The following is a 23,474-nucleotide window of genomic DNA, read 5'->3' as shown; positions in this document are numbered from 1 at the left end:
CGTCCATCTGCCGCTCTGAGAAGGAGGGGCAAGGCAGGCCCCTCCCAGCGTCCAAAGCCTGTTAGCAGGCTTAGCCTCTGGCAGGGACGCGGAGTCCATGCCCAACTGAGGGGAAAGATTCCTGGGTGATGAACAGGAGTACTTGGCTGGCAGGACAGTTGATTCTCGTGCCCTTACCAGGCCTTGCAAGTGAAGCCCCAGGAGGGACTGAGAGGACCTAGACGCAGGTCCAGCAGACTCAGCCTTTCTGCCAGACCTTAAGCATCGTCCTGGGGGAAAGGGAACATCCACAAACAGCCAGGCATTGATTCAGCCTGAGAACTCCTGACCTCCTCCACGTGTGGGGACAGCATGGTGGCCAAGGGCAAGGGCCAGCCACGTGGCCCTGAGGGCAACTCCAGAGTCTTGGACAACATGTGCCACTGGGTAGGTGGGGGAGGAAATCGCAGACCCGTGTGGCCTGGCTGGGCAGCAGGCTACTGCTGGGAACAGCCGGTGGGGGGAGTGGGCAAGTAGGGTGGGGGGTTGTGCGTGAGCGGGGTGGAGTCAGGACCTGGCCTGACTCTCGGCCCAAGCCAGGCTGACTAGGTTGTCTCTGAAGGGAAACAGCCCCGTAAGGAGTCAGAGATGGGGTCTCCCGAGGCAGCGCCTTCCCTTCCTGGGCCCACATCTTCCCTTTCAGGAGGTCCTGACTCCTCCGACACATTCCCCTCTGTGCTTCAGCGGTCAGGGGCCTGATCACTGCTCCACCTCACACGCTGGCCCAGGGCAACATTCCGCCCGGGGCGCTTCTGAGGGCACCATCTGCTGTCATCAGAGCGTCTTGCAGAACAGGGCAGGGGCCAGCCCTTTGGGATAAGCTGAGGGCAGCCAAGGCTTGCCTTCTGCCATCTACCGTGGCAGGCAGATGTGGCCTTAGTAAAGCCTAGGCCACCCCTTGGGGATCCCAGGGGGAGCAGGAGGCTTCACGGCCATCCTCCCGCCTCAGCCAGCTGCACACAGCCGCCGGGGCAAGCTCCTGAAAGCCAACAGCAGACCTGCCGCCCTGCTAAAGGCTCCAGTGGCTCCCGGTGCATCCCACCTGCCCCCACCACCTCTCTGGCCTCAGTCCAGCCAAGCTGCTCCAGAACACATGGGCTCCTCCCCTGCTTGGGGCCTTTGCACTTGCTGTTCCCCCATCTGGAGTCTGGAACGCCATCTCCCCAACTGGCCTCACTCACTCATTCTCACTATTCAAGGAATGCTGCCCTCCTCCCGCACCCCGCCATGCCCGAGTCCATGCCCCCATCACAGCCCACGCCAGGCCCGATGCCACCCACTTCTGTGCCTCTTGTGCCAGGCTGTATATTCATTCGTTGAGAGCCGAGAACTTGGGCATCTCACTCAGGCTGTGTCCCCAGTCCATGATGCAGCATACAGCAATGAGTGAGTCTGCGTGAAGGAAAGCCCTCCAAAGGTTGTTGGCCACTTGAGCCCTTGGGTCCTCACAGGCCCTAACGCCTCAGGGCTCAGGGAAGCTGCCGCCCTGTCCCAGCCCTGGTGGCTAGGGTTGTGAAGGAAGCAGGTCTGAGGGTCGAAGGCTGAGGGCCGAGCCGGCACCTGTCCAGCCCGAGTGTGGAGGGCATGGCCTCACCTGCCTGGGGTTCTGTGCCGTGTGCCCCTTTGGCAGGTAGCTGTGGAGGCTGCCGGTGCCTGGAATCAGGTACGGAAATGCTGTCTTCTGTCCAAAGGAACACTGTCCTGGTGCTTCTACTCCCCGTTTACCAGGCAAGGGAGGTTCTAGGGGAGTGGGGCAGTGACCAAGAGGCCAGTGGCTGGAGCTGGGCACTCCGTGCCTGGGCACCAACCCTGGGTGAAGGGATAGGACTGGCTGGCCCGGGCTTTCACGCCGATCTGGCCTCAGTAAGTTGCCCTGCACCCTGTAACCTGCCTGCCCTGAACCCTCTACCCAGGCAGAACTGCCTGAACCAGTTTGTGTGGTTCAGGGAGGCCAAGGACTCGTCAGTTCTTGGAAGCACCTCTGACCCTCCCCACCCAGTCCCTCTGCCCTGAGGGTTAGGCCACAGGCAGGCCCTGGGTGCCTCACACTCTGCCCCTCCCACCCTCCCTCACACAGGTGGCTCCTGTCAAGAGTAGGCTGGAGTGTTGCCACCCCTTGGAGCCCACCTGGCCTGCTGAATCAGAGTTAGCATTCAGAGGAGATTCTCAGGGTTCTGTCTGCAAGTGAACGTTTGAGAACTGGGCCGGGAGGACAACTGTTCACCCAGGGACTGGAGCTGATGGTGGGCTTTCAGGCGCTGCGCAGTGTGGGCTGGGGGCAGCTTTCCTGGTCCCAAAGTCACCACTTCTGATGGTGATCCCCTCTCTGCCCAGTGGGCTCTGGCCAAGGCCAGCCAGGCGACAGGGGGGAAGACTGGTACAGGAGACTGTCCTGAAGGACCACAACTCTGTGGCCGGGTGTGGGCCAGGCATCAGGTGGCTGCCATTCAAGCTCCAGCCCCAGTGCACACTAGCTGAGCATGGCAGGTTGCTGCACTTGGGACCTCCCCACTCAACTGCACCATCCTCGGGGGGGCGGGGGGGGCAGAGCAGAAGGCCACGTGGGAGAGCTTTAAACCTGGAAGGCTCATGGAGAGCTGGACAAGCAGCTCCTTGTTTCCTTTACTTGCTGTCTGGCTGTTTAGATAACTCACACCAAGTGAACAGGGCTGCAGGTGCTGGGCTACAGTCACAGCGCCTGGATGGACGGGGCTCTGTCCCTGGGAATCAACCATGGTGTGGTGCAAACATCTGACCCCACCGGAACTGCCAGCATTCTCAGGAATGCCCAGAGTGGTGGACAGTTGTTGGCATTTGCCGCCTAGCATGGTTTCAGTCCTCAGTCACAGAGGCGTGTCTGAAGCAAGAACACTCCTGGGCTTCGCAAACGCATGAGTCAATGAACTTCCTTTTTATTATTAAGTCAGTCTGGGTAGGGTTTCTGTCACTTGCAGTTAAGAGTCCTAACACAAAACACTGCTTTCTCCAGCACAGGGAGGGATGAGGACAGGACTGCGAGGCATCAGACACCTGGAGGGAGGTGAGACTGGGCCAGAGGGCTTGGCAGGCCACTCTGGACCACGGGGAGCTCAGGCTGCAGTTCCTGGGCCTGGCGGGCACCCACAGCATGGCAGTCTCTTGCCTGGCTCTGGGTGAGCCCACATGCCTGCCTTGACAAGGCCCAGCCAGCCAGGCAGGTGGGCATCAGCAAGGCAGGTGGGCAGGCACTGGTTTCCTGGAGGCCTCTCAGGACCCACAGTCTTTCCTGCAGGGCGGCGGGGCCAGGTCTGGGGATTCAAGGCCTCAGAGAGGAGGGGACCTCACTCCAGTGCAACCTTCTCTCTGGCCCCTAAAGCTTCCTGAGTTCGTCTAATTCAAGGGATCATCTGGATCAACAGCTCAAAGGGCCGAGAAACGACATTTGTTCCCAAGAGGCCTAAGTATTTTGGGTTTGCTAAATGAAAAGGTAATTACCTGAAGTGGAACTAGAAGGACGCCAGTATCCAAAAAGAGGCATTGGGGGTTCAGAGAAAAAGAGCCACTTCCACTGTGCCCACCACCCCGTGGGGTAGGGTCCCATGGCGAAGGGCCCTGCAGGGTGCCGGGCAGCTTGGGGAACTCTGCCCTCTCAGGGGCCCAGTCAATGGCATCCGCTTGGATGCCGAAGTGACTAGGGAAGCCCTCCCGCATGTCTGCAGACCCGGGGTCAGCTGTGGAAGGACGACCAGGAGACTCCCGAGGCGTAGAACTCCACGCGGCTGGGCCAGTCACCATCCCCACTGCCTTCCCTGTCCTCGTCTGAGTCATCATCGTCTCCACTGGACGCTCCGCAGACGGCCCCGGCCAGGTAGGCTGGCTGCCCGGCGGCCCCGGTGCCCAGCTCCTCCGCCTCCTCCTGCCGCTTCTGGGCGGCCAGCTCGCGGAAGCAGAGGCTGCAGACGCGCAGGGGCTTGGGCGAGAGGCGCGGCAGGAGGAAGCGCTCGCGGGAGCACTCGGCACAGACCACAAAGCCGCATTTGCGGCAGTGGTGGCGTCGGGTGAGCGCCGAGAAGCGCGTCTGCGTGCAGCGCATGCAGATGTCCGTGGCTTTGTCGGGGATCCAGGGCGCCGCGTGCTCCGTGCTGGGCTGGAGACCCGTGGCCAGCAGCTGCCGCCGCACACACTCCTCGATATGGCTGATCCACTCCTGGCGCTCGGTGGCGGAGGCGGCTGACACCACGAAGGACTTCTTGGCCGTCTTGATCATCCAGCGGTTCTTGGCCTGCAGGGTCTCGGGCAGCAGCTCCAGCGTCACCTCCTCCAGCGGAATGATATGCTGGCTGCGGTACTTGCGCTTGTTGAGCACGATGCTGCCGTACACCAGAATGTCGTTGAAGAGGAAGAAGATGCGCGGTTTGGCCTTCTTGCGGCACTCCTTGGTCAGGACGCCCTCACCCAGCAGCACTCGGCCCGGCAGGGCCAGTGGCTGCCCCGATGCCCCGAAGCAGCTCTCAACAGCCGCGATGCGCTGGCTGTTGATCTCCGTGTTCGCCAGGTAGTCCACCATCTTCGGCCACTCGGCTGTGGGAGGAGCAGCAGAGGACGCGTCAGCTTGCTCAGACATGGGGGGGGGGCTCACCCCCAGCTCACCAACCCATCCGTCAGACAACGCACTAATTACCCCACTGCAGGCCCAGACGGCCACTCAACCAAGGAAACTCGCTGCCCCAGAAAACGACCCTTAGACAAGGAGTTACTGGGAGGTGAAGGGGGAACCCCCCGCCCCAGTGAGGGGCGTGTGGAAGCCAGCCCGGGATAGGAAGGCAGCAGTAAAGATGTGTGACTGAGAAGTGGGGGCTCGAGCCCCTGGGGAGCCTTGGAAAACAGGGTAGAACAGGCCTCAACACCATCCACCCAAGGGGCAAGGATACTGAGCCCCAACTGCCTTCAGAGGCTTCCAGGAGCACTGACTACCCGGCATTTTGGGCCTGCCCCAGGTGGAAGGGTGCAGGTGCATGCACGAGGATGGGGAGTGCCAGGCAACGGGGTGTCTGCAACCCCAACCTGTCAGTGACCCCCCCCACCCCACCCCCCATCTACCAAGACAAAGCATCGTAGACCCTGCAACCCACTCACTCAGCCCATGAGCCCAGTGGTCACCACCATCATCATCACAGGTACCACTGCTGAGTGCTTCTTCCATGTCAAGCATGACTATCTCATTTAGTCCTCACACCAACCGTAGCAGGTAGGTCCCCCCTTGACAGGAGGAAACTGAGGCTCTGTTAGTCACTAGGCAGCCTGGAACTTGCACCCCTGGAGACGGTGCTGCTCAGAGCCTTCCCCCATGGGGCAGGAGGCCTCTATCCTCCTCTGCCAAGCGCTCCATGTGGTAGCCCCAGATCTCACCTGGGCCCCCTCTGCTCTGTCCATACCCATTCCCTTTGACCCACCAGACTCACAGCTTTGAGGACACCCAAACACCGCCGACCCCAGGGCAAGCCTGCAGTCCCAGCTCTCCCCTGAGCTGCCCCCGTGACCTCCCACCAGCTCCTCTTCTTTTCCAGAAACAAACCACCATTCACCTAGTTGCTGAAGCCCCAAATCTAGGACTCCGCCTTGAATCTCCTCTTTCCTGTACCCCCATTCGACCCACGAGCAAGCTCCATCGTTTTTCTGTCTCACGCTTGGCCCCAGTCTGCTCACTTCTCACCACACAGCTCCACCAGTGAAGTGACAGCAAGGCTACCTCCCTTTCAGAAAGCATCTCTCTGACAACCCCAGCTCAGGCAGCTTCTCCCCCTACCCAGGACAGGGTCAGCAAACCATGGCCTGAGGGTCAAATCTGGGTTCATGTATAAGGTTTTATTGGAACACAGCCACATCATTCATTTACAATTGTCTGTGCTGCTCTCCTGCTGCAACAACAGAGCTGAGAGCTGTGACAGAGACCACATGGTTACAGAACCTAAAATTTACTCTTTACAGAAAAAGTTTGCTAACCTTTTCTGTAGGATGTTACCCTATTTTGCTTTTTCTTCACAGGACTTACCAGGACCTGATATTTTCTTGTCTATCCATCATTTGCTTGCGTGTTTTCTATTTCCCTCACCCACTTCTAAGCTCCATCACAGCAGGAGCCTTTTCTTGTTCACTGCTGTATCCCCAATGCCTGGAACAGTGCCAAGCACATAGTAGGTGCTTCGTGAGTGGCTAGTGAATGAACCAAAGCTCCCTAGGGCCCACCACAGGAGGAAGGAGCCAGCACCTCCTACCTCTGAAGAGGAAGCAGATGAGAGCTGACCCCACAGCCGCTGCTGCCGCCACCACCATGTGCGCACAAGTGTACAGGCACACACAGCACACCCCTGGCCAAACTGATCACACACGCAGAGTTTCTGGGTCACCACACTGCAGTTCCGTAAGTCAGGCTACCTGTGGGAAGCTGAAGTGTGGCCAGCGCAGGGGCTGGATGCATTACACAACAGGGGTGCTCGGTCCCGACTCACGCACCCCTTGCCCCTTTCAGACCACAAGCCATCCTGAGAAGTGCTGTCCACACCACCTTATGTAAGAACCACTATTTTTAGGCTGCTGATCTCGGCTGCATGTTGCAAACCTAGCTGATTATGGGTGACAGCCCTGGGCTATCCTGCTAGGACCAGTCACTGCATCCCTGCTGTGGACAGTCTGGTAACATTCCAGAGGCCACCCCCAGGACCCCTGGGCTGGGTGCTGGGCCTCGGGATGGGCTGAATGAGGGCTCCACTGGAAGAGCTCAGAGTGTAGCAAAGGAGGGAGAGGCACCAAGAGCAGTGACTTTGGGACCTACAGCAGCGACAATGGAGATGCCTGGCAGAGTGGAAAGGGCAGAACAAAGGGTGAGCTGGGTGCACTCACACAATGGGCTACTGTTGGCGTTTACAGTGACTCCACCCGATTCACGTGGGTCATCGTGGAGCGACAACAGACACCAAATGCTGAGTGGAAAAAGCAACCTGCAGAATGGTCTGTATGACACCATGTATGCAGAAATTACGCAACATTTAAAAAGTGTTCAAGAACTATATCTGCGAATAAAAATGGGTAGGATGGAACCTCGCACCCATAAGGATAGCTGCTATCAAAAAAAACAGGAAATAAGTGTTGGTAGGGAAATGGAAAAGTTGGAACCCTCCTGCACTGTTAGTGGGAATGTAAACTGGTGCAGCCGCTATGGAAAACAGTATGGAGGTCCCTCTAAACATTAAAAATAGAACTGCCATATGATTCAGCAATCCACTTCTGCTTATTTATCCAGGAGAATTGAAAGCAGGATCTCCAAGTGGTATTTGCACACCCATGTTCATAGCAGCATTATTCACAACAGCGAAGAAGTGGAAGCATCCCAAGTGTCCATTGATGGATGAGTGGATAAACAAAAGGTGGTACAGACATACAATGGAATATTATTCAGCCTTAAAAAGAAATCCTGTCACTTGCTAGAACACGGATGGACACTGAAGACATTATGCCAACTGAAATAAGCAAGTCCCAAAAAGACAAATACTGCATGATTCCACTAATATGATGTATCTATAGTAGTCAAATTCATAGAAACAGAAAGTAGCAAGGTGGTTACCAGGGCTGGGGGTGGAGGAGGAGGAAGAACGGGGTCCGGGCGGGGGCTGTGGTGGTGGAGGAGAGCTGTTATTTAATGGGTACAGAGTTTTGGTTTTGTAAGATGAAGAGAATTCTGGAGATATTTCAAAACAATAGGAATATACTTAACACCTCTGAACTGTAAGCTTAAAAACAGTTAAGATGGTTTTCAAAAAAGATAGATACAAACCAAAATCAGAAGAAAATTTTATTTCTTTCATTTAAAAGAAGGCAGCAGCAAATGTGATAAAATCCCAATACCAGTCAGTTCTGGGAAGTGGGAACATGAGCTTTTTCTTTCTCTTTCTAAATTTAAGGTCCTCAAAAAGAAAAGAATTACAGTACAATGTCTGGGTCAAGAGCTCTGGGCTCTACTGGCCTCGCAGCGGGTCACCAGGCTGGGCCTCCCCTGACCTCACAGCAGCAGGGCTCAGGCTGCAGGACATGCCAGGATGAACATCTGAGGACGGAATGCCACTTGCTCCCTCCAATACACCTGGCAGCCACCTGGCAGAACTGGGTGAAAACCCAATCTTGCAGCCACACGCCGAGGCCTAACACATTCAGCACTGAGCAGACAGACTTTATGTGGAGAGAAGAGCAGATGCCCCCCACAGTGGGTGAGCTCTGGAGGCAGACTTGCCCAGGTCCACCTCTGACTAGATGCTACCCAGGTGGGCACCATGGAGGAAGTGAGGAACAGCGCCCAGGGAGGGGAGAGCTTTGGGCAGGGGAGGGCCTACAACGCTGTCTCCCCGTCCCTTGTAGGAGGCCCCAGGATGCCCCACACTGCTCTGTCCCTAGTCAGTGGTTTACAGACCCCCTCCAGGCCCTGTTGGCGGCAAAACATGGCGCAGGAAGGGTGGAGAGTACCTGGTGACAATGAAAGGGGTCTGGGCTCTAAGCTGACTCCACACACTGACTGGGGTAGTGGGAAGCCTCTTGTGCCCCCTCCTCTGTGGGCCTGCAGCGAGTACCAGCTGGGGTGAGGGGCCGGGCAGACAGCATCCTCCTGGGGGGCTCCCCCACATCTGCCTACCAGATCTGCCACGACCAGAACTTCACACCTGCTATAACATGGCCTGGAGATTTTCTTTTTCTTTTTTTTTGACCGTCCCCCTCACTTCTTTCCCTCACCAGGCATCGAACCCGCACCCCGTGCAGTGGAAGCACGCAGTTTTAACCACTGGACCGCCAGGGAAGTCCCTTGGAGATTTTCTTGGTAGATGAGGCAGCATCCCCACCTCCCCATCCCCCACCCCTCCCAGCAGATGGGGAATCCTGTTCTTATTATTCTCACTAGGGAAGTGAACCATCCTCCCTTAGAACAGGAGAGGAGAGAGCTGAGCCTGTGCCCACTCCTTTTGGGGCCACCTGCCCCAGGACAGCCTGTGCTGAGCCCCATGTGGTACCCCAGATGCTGACAGAAGGTGGACACTCTCGAAGGGCCAGTGTCTGGGAACAGGGAAGTAAACAGACCTGCTCTTTCTTGCAGGTTTTGGAAGGAGGGCAGGCTCCTGGGCTGGCCTTCCTGAACACAAGGGATCCCACCACCTGAGCTGGGCCAAAGGTGCTCTCAGTGAGTGAGCCATGCCCTAAGTGTCACTGGGTGGCCAGGGTTCTGTGCTTGACAGTCGAGGTGTCACACATGATCTACACCAGGAGTGGCAAATCTATATCAAGTCTGAACAACTGCCAGTTTTTCTAAATACAGTTTATTGGAAAACAGCCGCATGCGATGGGGACTGGCTTGCAAAGCCTAAAATATTTACTATTTGGCGCTTCACATAAAAAGTTTGCAGACCCCTGATCTATACCACCACATGCTGTCAAATGCATAATTCAGGGACTTCCCTGGTGGCGCAATGGTTAAGAATCCGCCTGCTGGCTTCCCTGGTGGTGCAGTGGTTGAGAGTCTGCCTGCCGATGCAGGGGACACGGGTTCGTGCCCCGGTCCGGGAAAATCCCACATGCCGCGGAGCGGCTGGTCCCGTGAGCCACAGCCGCTGAGCCTGCGCGTCTGGAGCCTGTGCTCCACAACGGAAGAGGCCACAACAGTGAGAATCCCGCGTACCGCAAAAAAAAAAAAAAAAGAATCCGCCTGCCGATGCAAGGGATACGGGTTCGAGCCCTGGTCTGGGAAGATTCCACATGCCGCGGAGCAACTAAGCCCGTGCGCCACAACTAGTGAAGCCTGCACTCTAGAGCGAGCGAGCCACAACTACTGAAGCCTGCGCGCCTAGAGCCCGTGCTCTGCCACAACAGAAGCCACCACAATGAGAAGCCAGCTTGCCACAACTACAGAAAGCCCGCGTGCAGCAATGAAGACCCAATGCAGGCAAAAATAAATAAATAAAATTTATAAAAAACAAACAAAACAGTTTCAGTGTGACTCAAAGCGTCCATTTTCCCACCTGCAAAAAGGGCTGATGACAACTCTCCCCCTGCACAGCTCTTCAGGTGTTCAGGGAGAGAGAAAGGGAAGGAGATTCCAGGTGACTGCAGGCTGGGAAGGAACTGCCACCTCTCTCTGGGCCTGCCTCAGTTACTTCCTCTGTGAAATGGGAGATTAAGCCCGGCCCTGTTTCCTTTGACAGCTCCCACCAAAAGTCACAAACTCACACGCTTCAGGGGCCAGGCGGTTCCTAAATGAGAGAGGCCAGCGAGCACCTAGGTCACGGGGAAGGCGCTTCCACCCTCCCTCTCTTCCCTCCTTCGCTGGGGCAACTATCTCAGCCCACTTCTCCACACCCCGCAGACTGGGACCGACGACGGCGTGAGTCAGGAAACCCTGAACCATCTCCGAACAGCGGGAGCGCTGAGATCCCTCTGCCCCAGGGCTCAACGCCCACGGGCGCCTCCTGACCTTTTCCGTTCTCACGTCGCGCACACCCCGGGGGCCCTGCCTCGACCCCGGAGACCCCTAACCTGTTTTCACCCCGGAGACCCCTTACCTGTTGTCACCCCGCTATCCCTGGAGCCCCTGCAGACCCCGCCCCGCCTACAGCCCGACCAGCCAGTAATAAGCGCCCTGCTCCGCGCCTCTGCTCGAGGCCAGAGTCCGAGACGGTCCTGGCTGTGCGCCCGCCCCGCCCCAGCTCCGGGGCCATATAGTCAAGGCGTCCCGGGGAATTTGGAGGCGGCCGGCCGGCCGGAAGCCCGCCTGCTCTGCTCGTCGCAGCCCGACCGGTGATCCTTACCTCCTTGGTCTGGGCCCCGCGCGCCCCGCCCAGCAGCCTGCGTGTCACACCGCACTCGGCCGCGCCGCTCCTCTCGCCCTCTGGGGATAACCCCAGCCGCCCAAGCCGACGCGTTCCAACTCTCCCCGACACGCCCCTCGCGGCAGCTCCGCCAATTGGAGCCCTGGCGCGCGGCGGGGGCGGAGCCTGGACTCCAACTCCAGAACCACAAGTTCCCGGGAAAAGTGCGCAAGCGGAGCGGCCAGAGTTGGAGTGCGTTGTGGTGCGCCCCTGCTGCGAGCCAGGGCTGGGCGGGGCTCGTTTGTAGCTCTCTCCCGGGGTTGGGTACCCCGTCTCAAGCCCCCCGGTTTCCCTTTCCGACGCCGCGCTCTGCCCGCTGGCTGTTCTCGCCAGGCAGCAGACTTTGAACTCGCCGGACTGGGGCCTGTGAGCCAGGAAAGGGGGAGGGAGGCTTTGGCGTTATTGTGCCTTCTGCTGCCTCTGGCGGGATTCCCTGCTGCTGGCTGGCATAGTCCTCTCTCAGAAATAAAGAGATTGATAATCATAATATGAAAAATCAGTGTTTTATCTGTTTTATGTTTTAAACTTTTTTTAGTGAAAACTTTCAAACATACATTGAAAGAAAGAGACTAATTTAATGGACTCCATGTACCCATTACCCAGCTGCAACATTACCAGCAGGTTTTGTCCCCCTTCTCCCCGCGCCCAACATACCACCCCCCACTGCCGCTCCCTGGCCAGCAACACTGAAATGAAATGAAAGTCCAAGCCTCGCCATCACCACTCCTCGAGGGCTGTCTGGCCTCCTCTCAACACTTCATTTCATACTAGCTTCTTCCTGTTCCTCAAAACCCCAAGGTTGTTCTCACCTCTGGGCCTTTGCACTTCCTTTTTGCCTCCAGATCGTCCCATGGCTGCATTTTTGGCATTTAGATCCAACTCAAACTGTCCCCTCCTCAGAGGCTTCCTGCACCCCATCACCCTCATCTACCTCACTCCGTTTTATTATTTTGCAAAGCACTTCTCTCAACCTGAAGTCATCTGATTAGGTCGCTTGTTTACATGTTCATGGACTATCTTCCCCACCTAGGTAGGCTGTGAGCCCCGTGGGCTGGACAGTATGCAGCTTGTTCATTCCTCTCTCTCTCCAGTGCTGAGAACTGAGTTCAGCGTTTAGTAAATGTCTGTAGCAGGGATGAGTTTGTCTTGCCAAATAGGGGAGACCTGGGCACTGTGAAGAGGGGCTGGCTCAGTCCAGGGCAGTGCCTGCTGGGCCAGGACCAAGGCAAGAGACAACAGCGGGAGAAAGAGCTGACCCAGCTCCAGGTGCCTGGGTCCAGACCTCTGACTCTGCCCAGGGCTGGGGCCTGAAGGGCTGGTGCTGGGAGGCATGAGCTGAACAGGGGTGACCCGCTTTCCTGGGTGGTGTGGGCAGAGGCTGTGAGGTGGGGCCCGGTAGTGGGGATCTGCCTATCTCAGCCGGAGTGGAGCGGGGCTGGGACATGGGCGCATTGCCACAGGGCAAGGGGCTGGGGCTAGGGAGGAGAGAGCAGGGAGAGGCTAAGAGAAAGAGGAGGGGTGGATAGGCAAGTGTGAGGGCCACCAGCTGTGACCTTGGAGAGTCCACATCCCCCCACCATGGCATCCCCACCTCCACCACCTTCATGGTTATTACCCTCACCCAACATAAGCCACAGCTTCACAAATGTATTTAAACGTTTATAAAATGCATTGCCAATATTTCGTCTTGAGAGATTACAAAAAAATTTCAGGATTTTCAGCTTCTCTTAAATCAGAGGATTTGAAAGATCTGGTCCCCCATCTCCGCACAGAACTGTCCCCTTTAGATGGGGCACGTGTTCTCCCACTAACCACAGTCCCCACCATTCTCCGTGGTTTCCCTCTCACCCCCCGTTTACGCATTTATGTACCTGCAGTTGAATAAGCATTTGAGCTTATGAGTTCTGATGGTATACACCAGACAGAGGGTGGGGGAGGCAAGACCCCAAGATCCCAGAGGCTGAGTTATAACCAAGGAGGTCAGTTGGGACACTGAGACACTGGGAAATGCCATCCCAAGTTGTTGCCCGGGGTGGGGGAGATGGAGAGGGACTTTGAGCTTAGCCTTGTAGGCCATGTTTTGTGACTGCCTCAGTGCCAGATCCCCTACCTCCCTAGCAAGAGGGGCCTTCTCCAGGAAGGCAGGCCCTGCCTGGGGTGAGGTGGCTGTAGGAAGGGAGCTGGAAAGCCCTGTAAACAGCTCTCTGGCATCTGACTCTGTGCTTCGCACAGAGCAGGTGTCCAGGAAAAGGAGGCCTTTTCATGATTCTGGAAAACCAGAGAGAAGATACACAGCTGTTGGTCCTGGAGTCAGGAGACCCCCAACTAGCCTTTTCTCACTGCTGGTCCAGGGCCCACTGGGGCCTCAGTCTCCTCATCTGTCCTTCCTTCCAGTGCTGATATTCTATGGAAGTGGGTGGAGCTCCAGGAAACCCCCTGGAGGCAGCACAAGCTCTGATCCTCTAGCTGTCCACCCCTTCCCACCAGAGACCAGCCGTGGGTGGAGGGCTGAGCTCCTCCAAATAAGAGGAAAAACTCGTGACTCAGGGAAAGGCAGAGGTTGAGTCAGCCAAGCCACAAGCTGTGGAAAAAATGAAGTGTCCCTGAGGCTTTTTCAGCTCCTCGGGTAAGGAACCCTTTCTGAGGGAAAGCTGGCTTCTAGACTTTGGGAACCAGGCTTTCAGGAAAGCGCCAGTCTCAGGGTTTTCAGGTTAGGGGTCCCGGCAATCACCTCTGTGGAAAATGCTAGGAATTTATATTGGATCAGTTCTTTTTTTTTTTTTTTTAATTTATTTTTGTCTGCATTGGGTCTTCATTGCTGTGCGCATGCTTTCTCTAGTTGCTGCGAGCGGGGGCTACTCTTTGTTGCGGTGTGCAGGCTTCTCATTGCGGTGGCTTCTTTTGTTGTGGAGCACGGGCTCTAGGCGTGTAGACTTCCGTAGTTGTGGCACGTGGGCTCAGTAGCTGTGGCACGCAGGCTCTAGAGCGCAGGCTCAGTAGTTGTGGCACACATGCTTAGTTGCTCTGCACCATGTGGGATCTTCCCGGACGAGGGTTCAAACTATGTCACCTGCATTGGCAGGTGGATTCTTAACCACCATGCCACCAGGGAAGTCCTGGATCAGTTCTTAAGTTCGTCTAAGTGCCAAGCAGTGTGTGCTACACACTTCACATCATCTTATCTTTCCCCAGGCTAGACCTGTGATTCCCAGCGTTGGGCTAGAGAAAGTGAGACAGATGCCAAAGCATCTAAGGGTGAAGTATTGAGACTAATGCAATACTTTCTCTCACTCTTGTCTCAGCAAGAGTGAGAGAAAACAGAGTGGGCAAAATAGTATCAATTGATGACCTTAGGTCAGGGGTCAGAGAAGGATCACATGGTACATATTCTGGGCTTTGGGAGCCAGGATCCCTGTGGCAACTACTCAACTCAGCCATTGTTGTGCGAACAGGGCATAGATAGTGTGCAAGCACGCGGCAAATGTCACTGAGGGACACGCGTCTGACTGTCCTGTCATTTTCATGTGTTGTGACAGCTTCTTCTGAATTTTTTACAACCACTTAAAAATATAAAATCCCTTCTTAGTTCACGGGTTGTACCAAAACAAGCTGCAGGCTGGAGTTTGCTGAGCCCTGACTTACAGCTGTTCATCATACTTTTCCTGCAACTCTTCTGTCTGTTTGAAGATATTCAAAACAGAAAGTAGGGAAAACAAATAAAGAAAAAAAGGAAACAGAGGCCACCCTGCTTATAACAGGCAGACTTTGAACTAGTCAAGTTTCCAGGATTCTCCATGCTGCCTTCTTTATCAATTACACACCTGAGGCTGAGTCTCAAAGCCATGGAAACGTGGGACACTGGGGAAAGATTTCTGTTCAAACGGTTACAAAGATTTGTTTTAAAGGAGGACACCTGGAATGTTCAGAAACTATGATTTCAAAAGAATATCTCTCAAAATTTTTGGATTTGGGATTGCTGAAGTATTGGATTTGAAACCACGACCACATCTACCCTCTGCTAAATCATGGAACTGGAACTGCAGTGGCTTCCCGTCGCTCTCTCTGCAGTGTCAATATTTATACTGTTCTTTGTCTAAGTTTGCCCTGTGTTTGTCATTCCAAGTCTGCACATCCTTTTCATGTTTGTGGACATTATTGTGCCTGTTTCTCATCATGGGTGTCTCCATGAGGCTCTGACTAGGCCAAAGGGGGAAAACAAGAAAGATGAAAAGAAACGCTGCCCTTTGAGAAATGCTTCAGGTGGAGGAAATAAATGTTTTCATCTCAATATAGTCTTCACAGTGATTTAGACACACCTACCTTCTCAAATAGAGCAAAGCTAAGAGGCCTCTGACAACACTGGTTTGACAAGGTTCCATCTGCGTCATTCATTCATTCAACAAACAGTTCCTAGACGCTCGTTTTGCCACATCGAGCAGCGGCTGCCGTGATGAATGAGGCACTGTTTCTGCCCCTGAGGAGCTCACAGTCAAGCAGGAGGCAGACCTGCAAACACAGGCTTACCCCTGAGGAGCGAGAACTGCTTACCCAGAGCAGAGAGCAGAGAGCAGAGATCATCTCTGGTGAGAACCATCTTGTTGGAGCACCATTTTGGCATTAAAAAGTCAGCGTTTGGGGCCTGGCTGGCAAAGAACTCTTCACCTGCTGCATGTAAGTCAAGAACAAGAATTTTAGGGGCCAGGAGCAAGCAAGCTGGAGAGAGAAAAATGCCTAGCTCACGGTGTGGGAGAGGGCCAGGGGAAACTCTGGCTGAGGAGTGTGACTGGGAAAAGTTTCAAAAGGCAAAGATGGGTGATATTCCATTTTTAATTACTTGCTGAGCTGCCCAAGATGTCCCACATTTTTGGCCATTACCCCTCAATGCTTCATAAAATCCACACCCTCACTGGTGGGAAAGTCAATTGTTCTATCCAACCTCCATGATGGGCAATGCAGCAACATCTGCCACAGTGAAAGATGCCCAGACCCTCTGTTCAGCTAGTCCACTTCTAGACATTTATTCTAGTGCAAAAGGGTATATGCTCACATTTATCCATTGCAGCTTTGCTTTCAGTAGGGAAACAGTGAGGACAAGCCAGACAACCATCAATAGGGGACTGGTTAAATAAATTATGCATGCAGTGAAATGTTTCCTCACACTTAAAGGGAAGAAGGCAGGTCTTTATGTCCTGATGTGGAAGGATTTCCAAGATATATTGAGTGAAAAAAGTAAGGCGCAAAAGTGTGGGGCTTCCCTGGTGGCACAGTCGTTGAGAGTCCGCCTGCCGATGCAGGGGACGTGGGTTCGTGCCCTGGTCTGGGAGGATCCCACATGCCACGGAGCGGCTGGGCCCGTGAGCCATGGCTGCTGAGCCTGCGCGCCCAGAGCCCGTGCTCCACAACAGGAGAGGCCACAACAGTGAGAGACCTGCGCAAAAAAAAAAAAAAAAAGTAAGTGTGATTTCCTGTGTAAGTGTATGAAAAACATTGCTGGCAGAATTGACAAGAAACTGGTGACAGTGGTTGCCTGTTGAAGAGAAAATGAATGGCCCGAACACATGGGAGGGAGACTCACATTTTATACCCTTGTGGTATTCACACCCTTATCTAGTTCCCTCCCACATTGGATAGAATGAACCTGTGTAACCAATAGGATATCGTGGGAATGACAGTGTGTGACTTTCCAAAGTATGTCATAAAAGACACTGTGGCTTCTGCCATGCTCTCTTGGATCACTGGCTCTGGGGGAAGGCAGCTGCTTAGTCGTGAGGATGGTTGAGCAGCCCTGTGGAGAGGCTCATGTGGTGAGAAACTGAGGCCTCCTGCCAACAGCTTGCCAGTGTGTGAAGGAGCCAGCCTGGAAGGAGATCGTCCAGCCGCAGAGAAGCCCTGAGGTGGCTGCAGCCCAGGCCCTCATCTTAACTGCAACCTCCTGGGAGACCTTGAGGCAAGACCATCCAGCTAAGCCACGCCCCAATTCCTGACCCACAGAAATCATGTGGTATAATAAATGCTTATTGTTTCAAGCCAATGAATTTTGAGATAATTTGTTAGGTAGTACCAGGTAACTAATGGGTCTTTTTAACTTTGTACCTTTTGCATTTGTGCATGTCCAAATAATGGTGGTGATGATGATAATAATCATAATTATAGTAATAACCTAATATACACTGTGGACTTTGTGTGCAATAATTCAGGGATATTACCATTGGGTAGATACGGGGTGGAGAGATGGGAACCACTGCATGGACAGTGAACCCTGGACTAAGAAGGGACTCTACTGGAGTGCTCAGAGAACCTGGCTTCCAGGTGTGTGTGTAAGGGGTGGGGGCACTTGTGCAGGCAGTGGAAAGCCCTTAGGTGCAGAGGTTTCATACTAGCTGCCTGCAGGCCCACAGACCCTTTTTGCTTGGCTAGCACTTTGGATTTTAAAATCTGAACTTGACACCCACCAGAATTGCTAAAATTATAAATATTGACAATATGAATAGGTGATGATATAGAGCAACTGTACTCTCATGTTGCTGGGGGGAATATAAATTGGTACAACTACTTTGGAAAACCATTTGATAGTGTCTACTAAAGCTCAACATATGCTATCCTACAGCCCAGAAATTCTACCTCTAAGTACATATCCAGGAGGATTGAGGGCACATGTTCACCAAAATAAATGTTCAGGAATGTTATAAGAACGTTATTCATAGTAGCTCCATAATGAATACAACCCAAATGTCCACAACAGTCAATGGGTAATAGACAATGTTGTATTCATGTAATTGGGTCCTCCTCAGCAATAAGAAGAATACCGCTACACAAATGAAGATGTATCTCATAGGAATGAATCTCCCAGACCCAACATTGAGTGAGGGAAGCCAGACAGAGAAGGCTACATACTGTATTATTTGAATTTCAAAAAAGGCAAAACTAATCTACAGTGGTAGAAATCAGGGTAGTGGCGATCTAGGAAAGGGCTGGTATTGATTGGGAAAGGATAGGAAGGAGCCCTGTAGGGCTGTTTTATAGAATTTTATTTATCTTGATCTTAGTGATGATTCCAAATGTGTATATGTATATAAACAGTTCACTTAAGTGTGAACATAAATCTTAAGATTTATGCTCTGTATTGTATGTATGTTATACCTCAATAAAATAAAATAGAAGTAACTTTAAAGAAATCTGCGCTGAGTGCTATTAGAGGGCACGCACATCCTAGTTCCCCACAGGATCTCTCCTTCCCAGCGTCTGGACTCTGAAGGCTGAGGGCAGTTCCTGCAAGACGTGCCCTCTACTGGTGCCTCTCCCGGAGGAGTAGCACTGGAGTCTGGGTGGGGCGGGCAGCTAGGGACAGAGGAGAGCAATCTTACTGGGATTTTCTTCCCTACACTGTGCCCAGTCCCCTTACAGTGGAGGCTGCGTGACCACCTAGAGGGGTGGGATAGGGAGGGTGGGAGGGAGGGAGACGCAAGAGGGAAGAGATATGGGAACATATGTATATGTATAACTGATTCACTTTGTTATAAAGCAGAAACTAACACACCACTGTAAAGCAATTATACTCCAATAAAGATGTAAAAAAAAGAAAATGCATGTGATATTGTGATTTATAATAAATATATATTTGGTCGGACCCCTGTTTCTGGCACAGGGCTCCTAAAACACTTGGCATTTCCTAAGTGTTGGGAGCTATAAAGGTGTCTCTTGTTATGTTAATGAGGTGACCTTTGGGACGCACCTAAGTGTGCGGGCAGGTTGCCAAGAGAACAAACCGCTGGGAATAGAGGGTTGGAACTTTCAGTGCCCTGCCACCCCCCCCACCATCCCATATCAGGAGAGGAGAGGGACTGGAGATTAAATGTCTCCAGCAGCCAATGATTTAATCAAGCATGCCTGTGTAATGAAGCCTCCATAAAAACTCAAAAGGACTGAAATGGGAGCGCTTCTAGGTTGTTGAACACGTAGAGATTTGGGGAGAGTGGTGCCCCTGGAGAGGGCATGGAAGGTCCCTGCCCTTTCCCTATACCTTGTCCTGTGCATCTCTTCCATCTGTCTGCTCCTGAGATATATCTTTTATAATAAACCAGTAATCTAGTAAGTAAAACATTTCTCTGAGTTCTGTGAGCTGCTCTAGTAAATTAATTGAACGCAAGGAAGAGGTGTTGGGAAGTTCCCATCTACAGCCAGTCAGTTGGAAGCACAGGTGACAACCTGGACCAGCATCTGAACTGGGGCGGGTGGGTGGTTGGCAGTCCTCTGGGACTGAGCCTTTAACCTGTGGGGCCTGAGGCTATCTCCAGGTAGACAGTGTCTGGATTGGATGCAGAGTATTAAAGCACTGCTCAGCCTCCAGCTGCCTGGTTAACTGATAGCCCCAGAAGCTGCTTTTCTGGTTTCACTCCTTTCATGCCAAGGCCCTGCTTCCTCTAGAGACTGCTCCCAGCCACTGTCTGAGCATGCAGGGCTGAAATATTGGTCCGTTCCTGTGAGATGTGGGATCTTGGGCAATGTCTTAGTCAGTTTGGGCTGCTATAACAAATTATCATAGACTGAGCTTAAACAATAAAAATTTAGTCCTGACAGTTCTAGAGGCTGAAAGTCTGAGATCAGGGTGCCAGCAGGATTGGGTTCTGGTGAGAACCCTCTTCTGAGTTGCTGATGCTGTCTTTTCCTTGTATCTTCATATGGAGAAAGGAGAGAGCTAGCTAGCTCTCCTGCCTCTTCGTGTAATCTCATTCATGACCTATGTGCCTCCTAAAGGGGGCCCATAAAGAATTAGGTTTCAATGCATGAATTTTATAGGGCACATGCTCAGTCCATGACAGGCCGCCCTGGATCAAGGATTCCCTGTTGGCGGGGTACATTTTCTTGGAACTGCACTGAAGTTTGAGACTCTATGCAATTCTGCCTTCTAACCAGGTGGTAGACTGGCATGGTAGTCTGCAGGCTCTCCCCACCTTTTCTGGCTACCTCTTCTTCTTCCTTCACAGGTCTTCCTTCTAGTACATCTCCTGCATGTCTGTTCCCGTCTTGGTGTCTGCTTCTTGGAAGACCCCAACTAAGACACAGATTACCGGTGGTCTCTTTTCCCACTACTCAAGACCCAATCTCCAGACACTTTTAAACTGTCTAGACATCCTGCCTCTTCCCTCCCTCTATTTCCTGTCTCCCAAACCCTCATCTCTCTCTTCTGCTCCAGCTGAGGTGATGGTAGAGCTTTAATTCATTCTCTCTTTACATCTTAGGGAAGTTTTCTTTTTCTATTTATTTATTTAAATTTATTTTTAGATATATATTTTTTTGATGTGGACCGTTTTTAAAGGCTTTATTGAATTTGTTACAATATTGCTTCTGTTTTATGTTTTGGTTTTTTGGCCCTGAGGCATGTGGGATCCTAGCTTCCCGACCAGGGATTGAACCCTCACCCCCTGCACTGGAAGGTGATGTCTTAACCACTGGGCCGCCGGGGAAGTCCCTCTTTTTTTAATTAAAAAATATTTAATTTAATTTTAATTGAGATATAATTGATGTATAACATCAGTGTCAGGTGCACAACACAATGATACAATACTTGCATCGAATTGTGATATGATCACCAAAATAAGTCTAGTTAACATCCATTACCACACATTATTACAAAATTGTTTTTCTTGTGATGAGAACTTTTAAGATCCACTCTCTAGCAACCTTCAAATATACAATACAGTATTGTTAACTATGGTCACCATGCTGTGCATTACATCCCCAGGACTTTATAAATGAGTTTGTACCTTTTGACCCCCTTCACTCATGCCTCTGACAACCACCAATTTGCTGTACTCTGTATCTATGAATTTGTTTGTTTTGATTCCACATGTAAGTGAGATCATAACAGTATTTGTCTTTCTCTGACTTATTTCACTTAGTTTAATGCCCTCTAGGTCCATCCATATCATCACAAATAGCAAGATTTTTTCCTTTTTTTTGTGGGTGAATAATATTCAATTGTATATGTACATACCACATCTTTACTCACTCATCCATTGATAGACACTTAGGTTGCTTCCACATCTTGTCTATTATAAATAATATTGCAATGAACATGGGGTGCATATATCTTTTTGAGTTAGTGTTTCCATTTCCTTTGGATAAATACCTAGAAGTAGAATTGCTTGACCACACGGTAATTCTATTTTTAATTATTTGAGGAACCTCCATACTGTTTTCCATACTGTTTGCTCTGATTTACATTCTTACCAACAGTGCAAAAGGATTTCCTTTCTCCACATCATTACCAACACTTCTTATTTCTTGTGTTTTTGATGATAGCCATTTTAATGAATGTGAGGTGATAAATCATTGTGGCTTTGATTTGCATTTCCCTGATGATTAGTGGTGTTGAACACCTTTTCTATCCATTGGCCATCTGTATGTCTTCTCTGGAAAAACATCTATTCAGATCCTCTGCCCATTTTTTAATCAAATTGTGTTTGTTTGCTATTGAGTTGCATGAGTCCTTTATATTTTTGGATATTAACTCCTTGGCAGATATATAATTTGCAAATATTTTTTCCTGTTCGGCCTTTTCATTTTGTTGATGGTTTCCTTTGCTGTGCAGAAGCTTTTTAGTTTGATGTAGTCCCACTTGTTTATTGTTGCTTTTGTTGCCTTTGCTTTTGATGTCAAATAAAAAAAGTCATCACCAAGATCTATGCCAAGGAGCTTACTACCTATGTTTTCTTCTAGGAGTTTTATGGTTTCAGGTCTTACATTCAAGTCTTTAATCCATTTTGAGTTAATTTTTGTGTATGGTATGAGAAACTAGTCTACTTTGATTCTTTTGTATGTGGCTGTCCACTTTTCCCAACATCATTTATTTATTTATTTATTTTTTGCGGTACGCGGGCCTCTCACTGTTGTGGTCTCTCCTGTCGTGGAGCACAGGCTCCAGACGCGCAGGCTCAGCGGCCATGGCTCAGGGGCCCAGCTGCTCTGCGGCATGTGGGATCTTCCCGGACCGGGGCATGAACCCGTGTCTTCTGCATCGGCAGGCAGACTCTCAACCACTGTGCCACCAGGGAAGCCCCAACATCATTTATGGGAGAGACTGTCCTTTCCCCATTGTGTATTCTTGACTCCTTTGTCATAAATTAATTGACTATATATTCATGGGTTTATTTCTGCACTCTCAATTCTGATCCATTGATTTATGTGTCTGTTTTTATGCAAATGCATGTCATAGTGGATTTTTTTGTTTGTTTATTATTTGGTCACGCTGCTTGCAGGATCTTAGTTCCTGGACCAGGGATTGAAGCTGGGCCCTCGGCAGTGAAAACTTGGAGTCCCAACCAATGGACAGCCAGGGAATTCCCATAGTGTTCTGATTACTATAGCTTTGTAATATAGTTTGAAATCAGGAAGTATGATGCCTTCAGCTTTGTTTTTCTTTCTCAAGATCGCTTTGGCTATCAGGAAGTTTTCTTTAGACAGAAAAATCATCTCTTTTAAGATGCATTCTATTCCTGTTTCTTAAGAAAAACTACAGCAGCATCTTCATAAATGCCCCATGAAACCTCCCTGCTTAGACTCCTGAAAGAGAAGGAGGAGAAAGGACAATGTTTTCAACAAATGATGCTGGAATAACTAGACATCTATATGCAAAAAATGAACCTTGACCTACATTTTATACAAATATTAACTCATAATGGATTGTTGACCTAAATGTAAAATGTCAAACTATAAAACTTTTAGGAGAAAACAGAGAAAATCTTTGTGAGTTTGGGCTAAGCAAAGGGTTCTTAGATAGATACCAAAATCATGCTCCATAAAGGAAAAATGATGAATTGGACTTCATCAAAATTAATCTTTTGCTCTGTGAAAGACAATTTTAAAATAAAAAGAAAAGCCACAGACAAGGGGTAAATACTTGCAAAATCACATACCTGACAAAGGGATATAGATCAAAAATATATAAAGAACTCTCAAAACTCAACAAAAAGGAAATAAATAGACCAATTAAAAAATGGTCAAAATATTCCAGTAGATGCTTTACCAAAGAATATATACTGATTGCAAATACACACATGAAAAATACTTAACATCATTAGACATTAGGGAAATGCAAATTAAAACCACAATGGGATACCACTACATAACTATCTGAATGGCTCTAAAAACCAAACCAGAACAAAAAAATAATAATACATAATACTTCTGGATGCTAGTGAGAAGGTAGATCAACTGGAACTTTCATACACTGCTACTAGAAATGCAAAATAATACAAAAACTTGAGAAATAGTTTGACAATGTCTTAAGAAGTTGAACATACTCTCACCTGTGACCCAGCAACCTAATTCATAGATATTTACTCTAGAGAAATAAAGACTTTTTTTTTTAAATGGAAGGCATTCAAGTTTTTTTGTTTTTGCAGTACGCGGGCCTCTCACTGACGTGGCCCCTCCCGTTGCGGAGCACAGGCTCCAGACGCACAGGCTCAGCGGCCATGGCTCATGGGCCCAGCCGCTCCGCGGCATGTGGGATCTTCCCAGACTGGGGCACGAACCTGTGTCCCCCGCATCTGC

At 51.1% G+C, this 23,474-nt stretch overlaps 1 protein-coding gene across 2 annotated transcripts; it reads right to left on the bottom strand.

Moving 5' to 3' along the window:
* Positions 1-2,931: 2,931 nt before the first annotated feature.
* PLEKHF1 (pleckstrin homology and FYVE domain containing 1) lies at positions 2,932-10,981 on the bottom strand. Of its 2 annotated transcripts, none has more exons than XM_027079277.1 (2): positions 10,860-10,981; positions 2,932-4,599 (listed from the first exon to the last, which is right to left on the bottom strand). In XM_027079277.1, the coding sequence occupies exon 2, from the start codon at positions 4,583-4,585 to the stop codon at positions 3,746-3,748; it is 840 nt and encodes a 279-aa protein (XP_026935078.1). In that variant the 5' UTR covers positions 4,586-4,599; positions 10,860-10,981; the 3' UTR covers positions 2,932-3,745. The 2 variants fall into 2 exon arrangements, with proteins under 2 accessions (XP_026935078.1, XP_026935079.1); XM_027079278.1 differs by lacking the exon at positions 10,860-10,981 and adding an exon at positions 10,614-10,833.
* Positions 10,982-23,474: the final 12,493 nt, after the last annotated feature.

The sequence above is a fragment of the Aethalodelphis obliquidens genome, unplaced genomic scaffold, assembly GCF_003676395.1.
Source record: "Aethalodelphis obliquidens isolate GAN/ISIS:26980383/991018 unplaced genomic scaffold, ASM367639v1 scaffold43, whole genome shotgun sequence".
Taxonomy (NCBI): Eukaryota; Metazoa; Chordata; class Mammalia; order Artiodactyla; family Delphinidae; genus Aethalodelphis; species Aethalodelphis obliquidens.
Note: the sequence above shows the minus strand (reverse complement) of the source record. Positions and strands in the feature narration are given on the sequence as shown.

Excerpts from the sequence above, each read along its gene's own strand:
- PLEKHF1 (XM_027079277.1), bottom strand. The coding sequence starts at position 4,585 with ATGGTGGACTACCTGGCGAACACGGAGATCAACAGCCAGCGCATCGCG.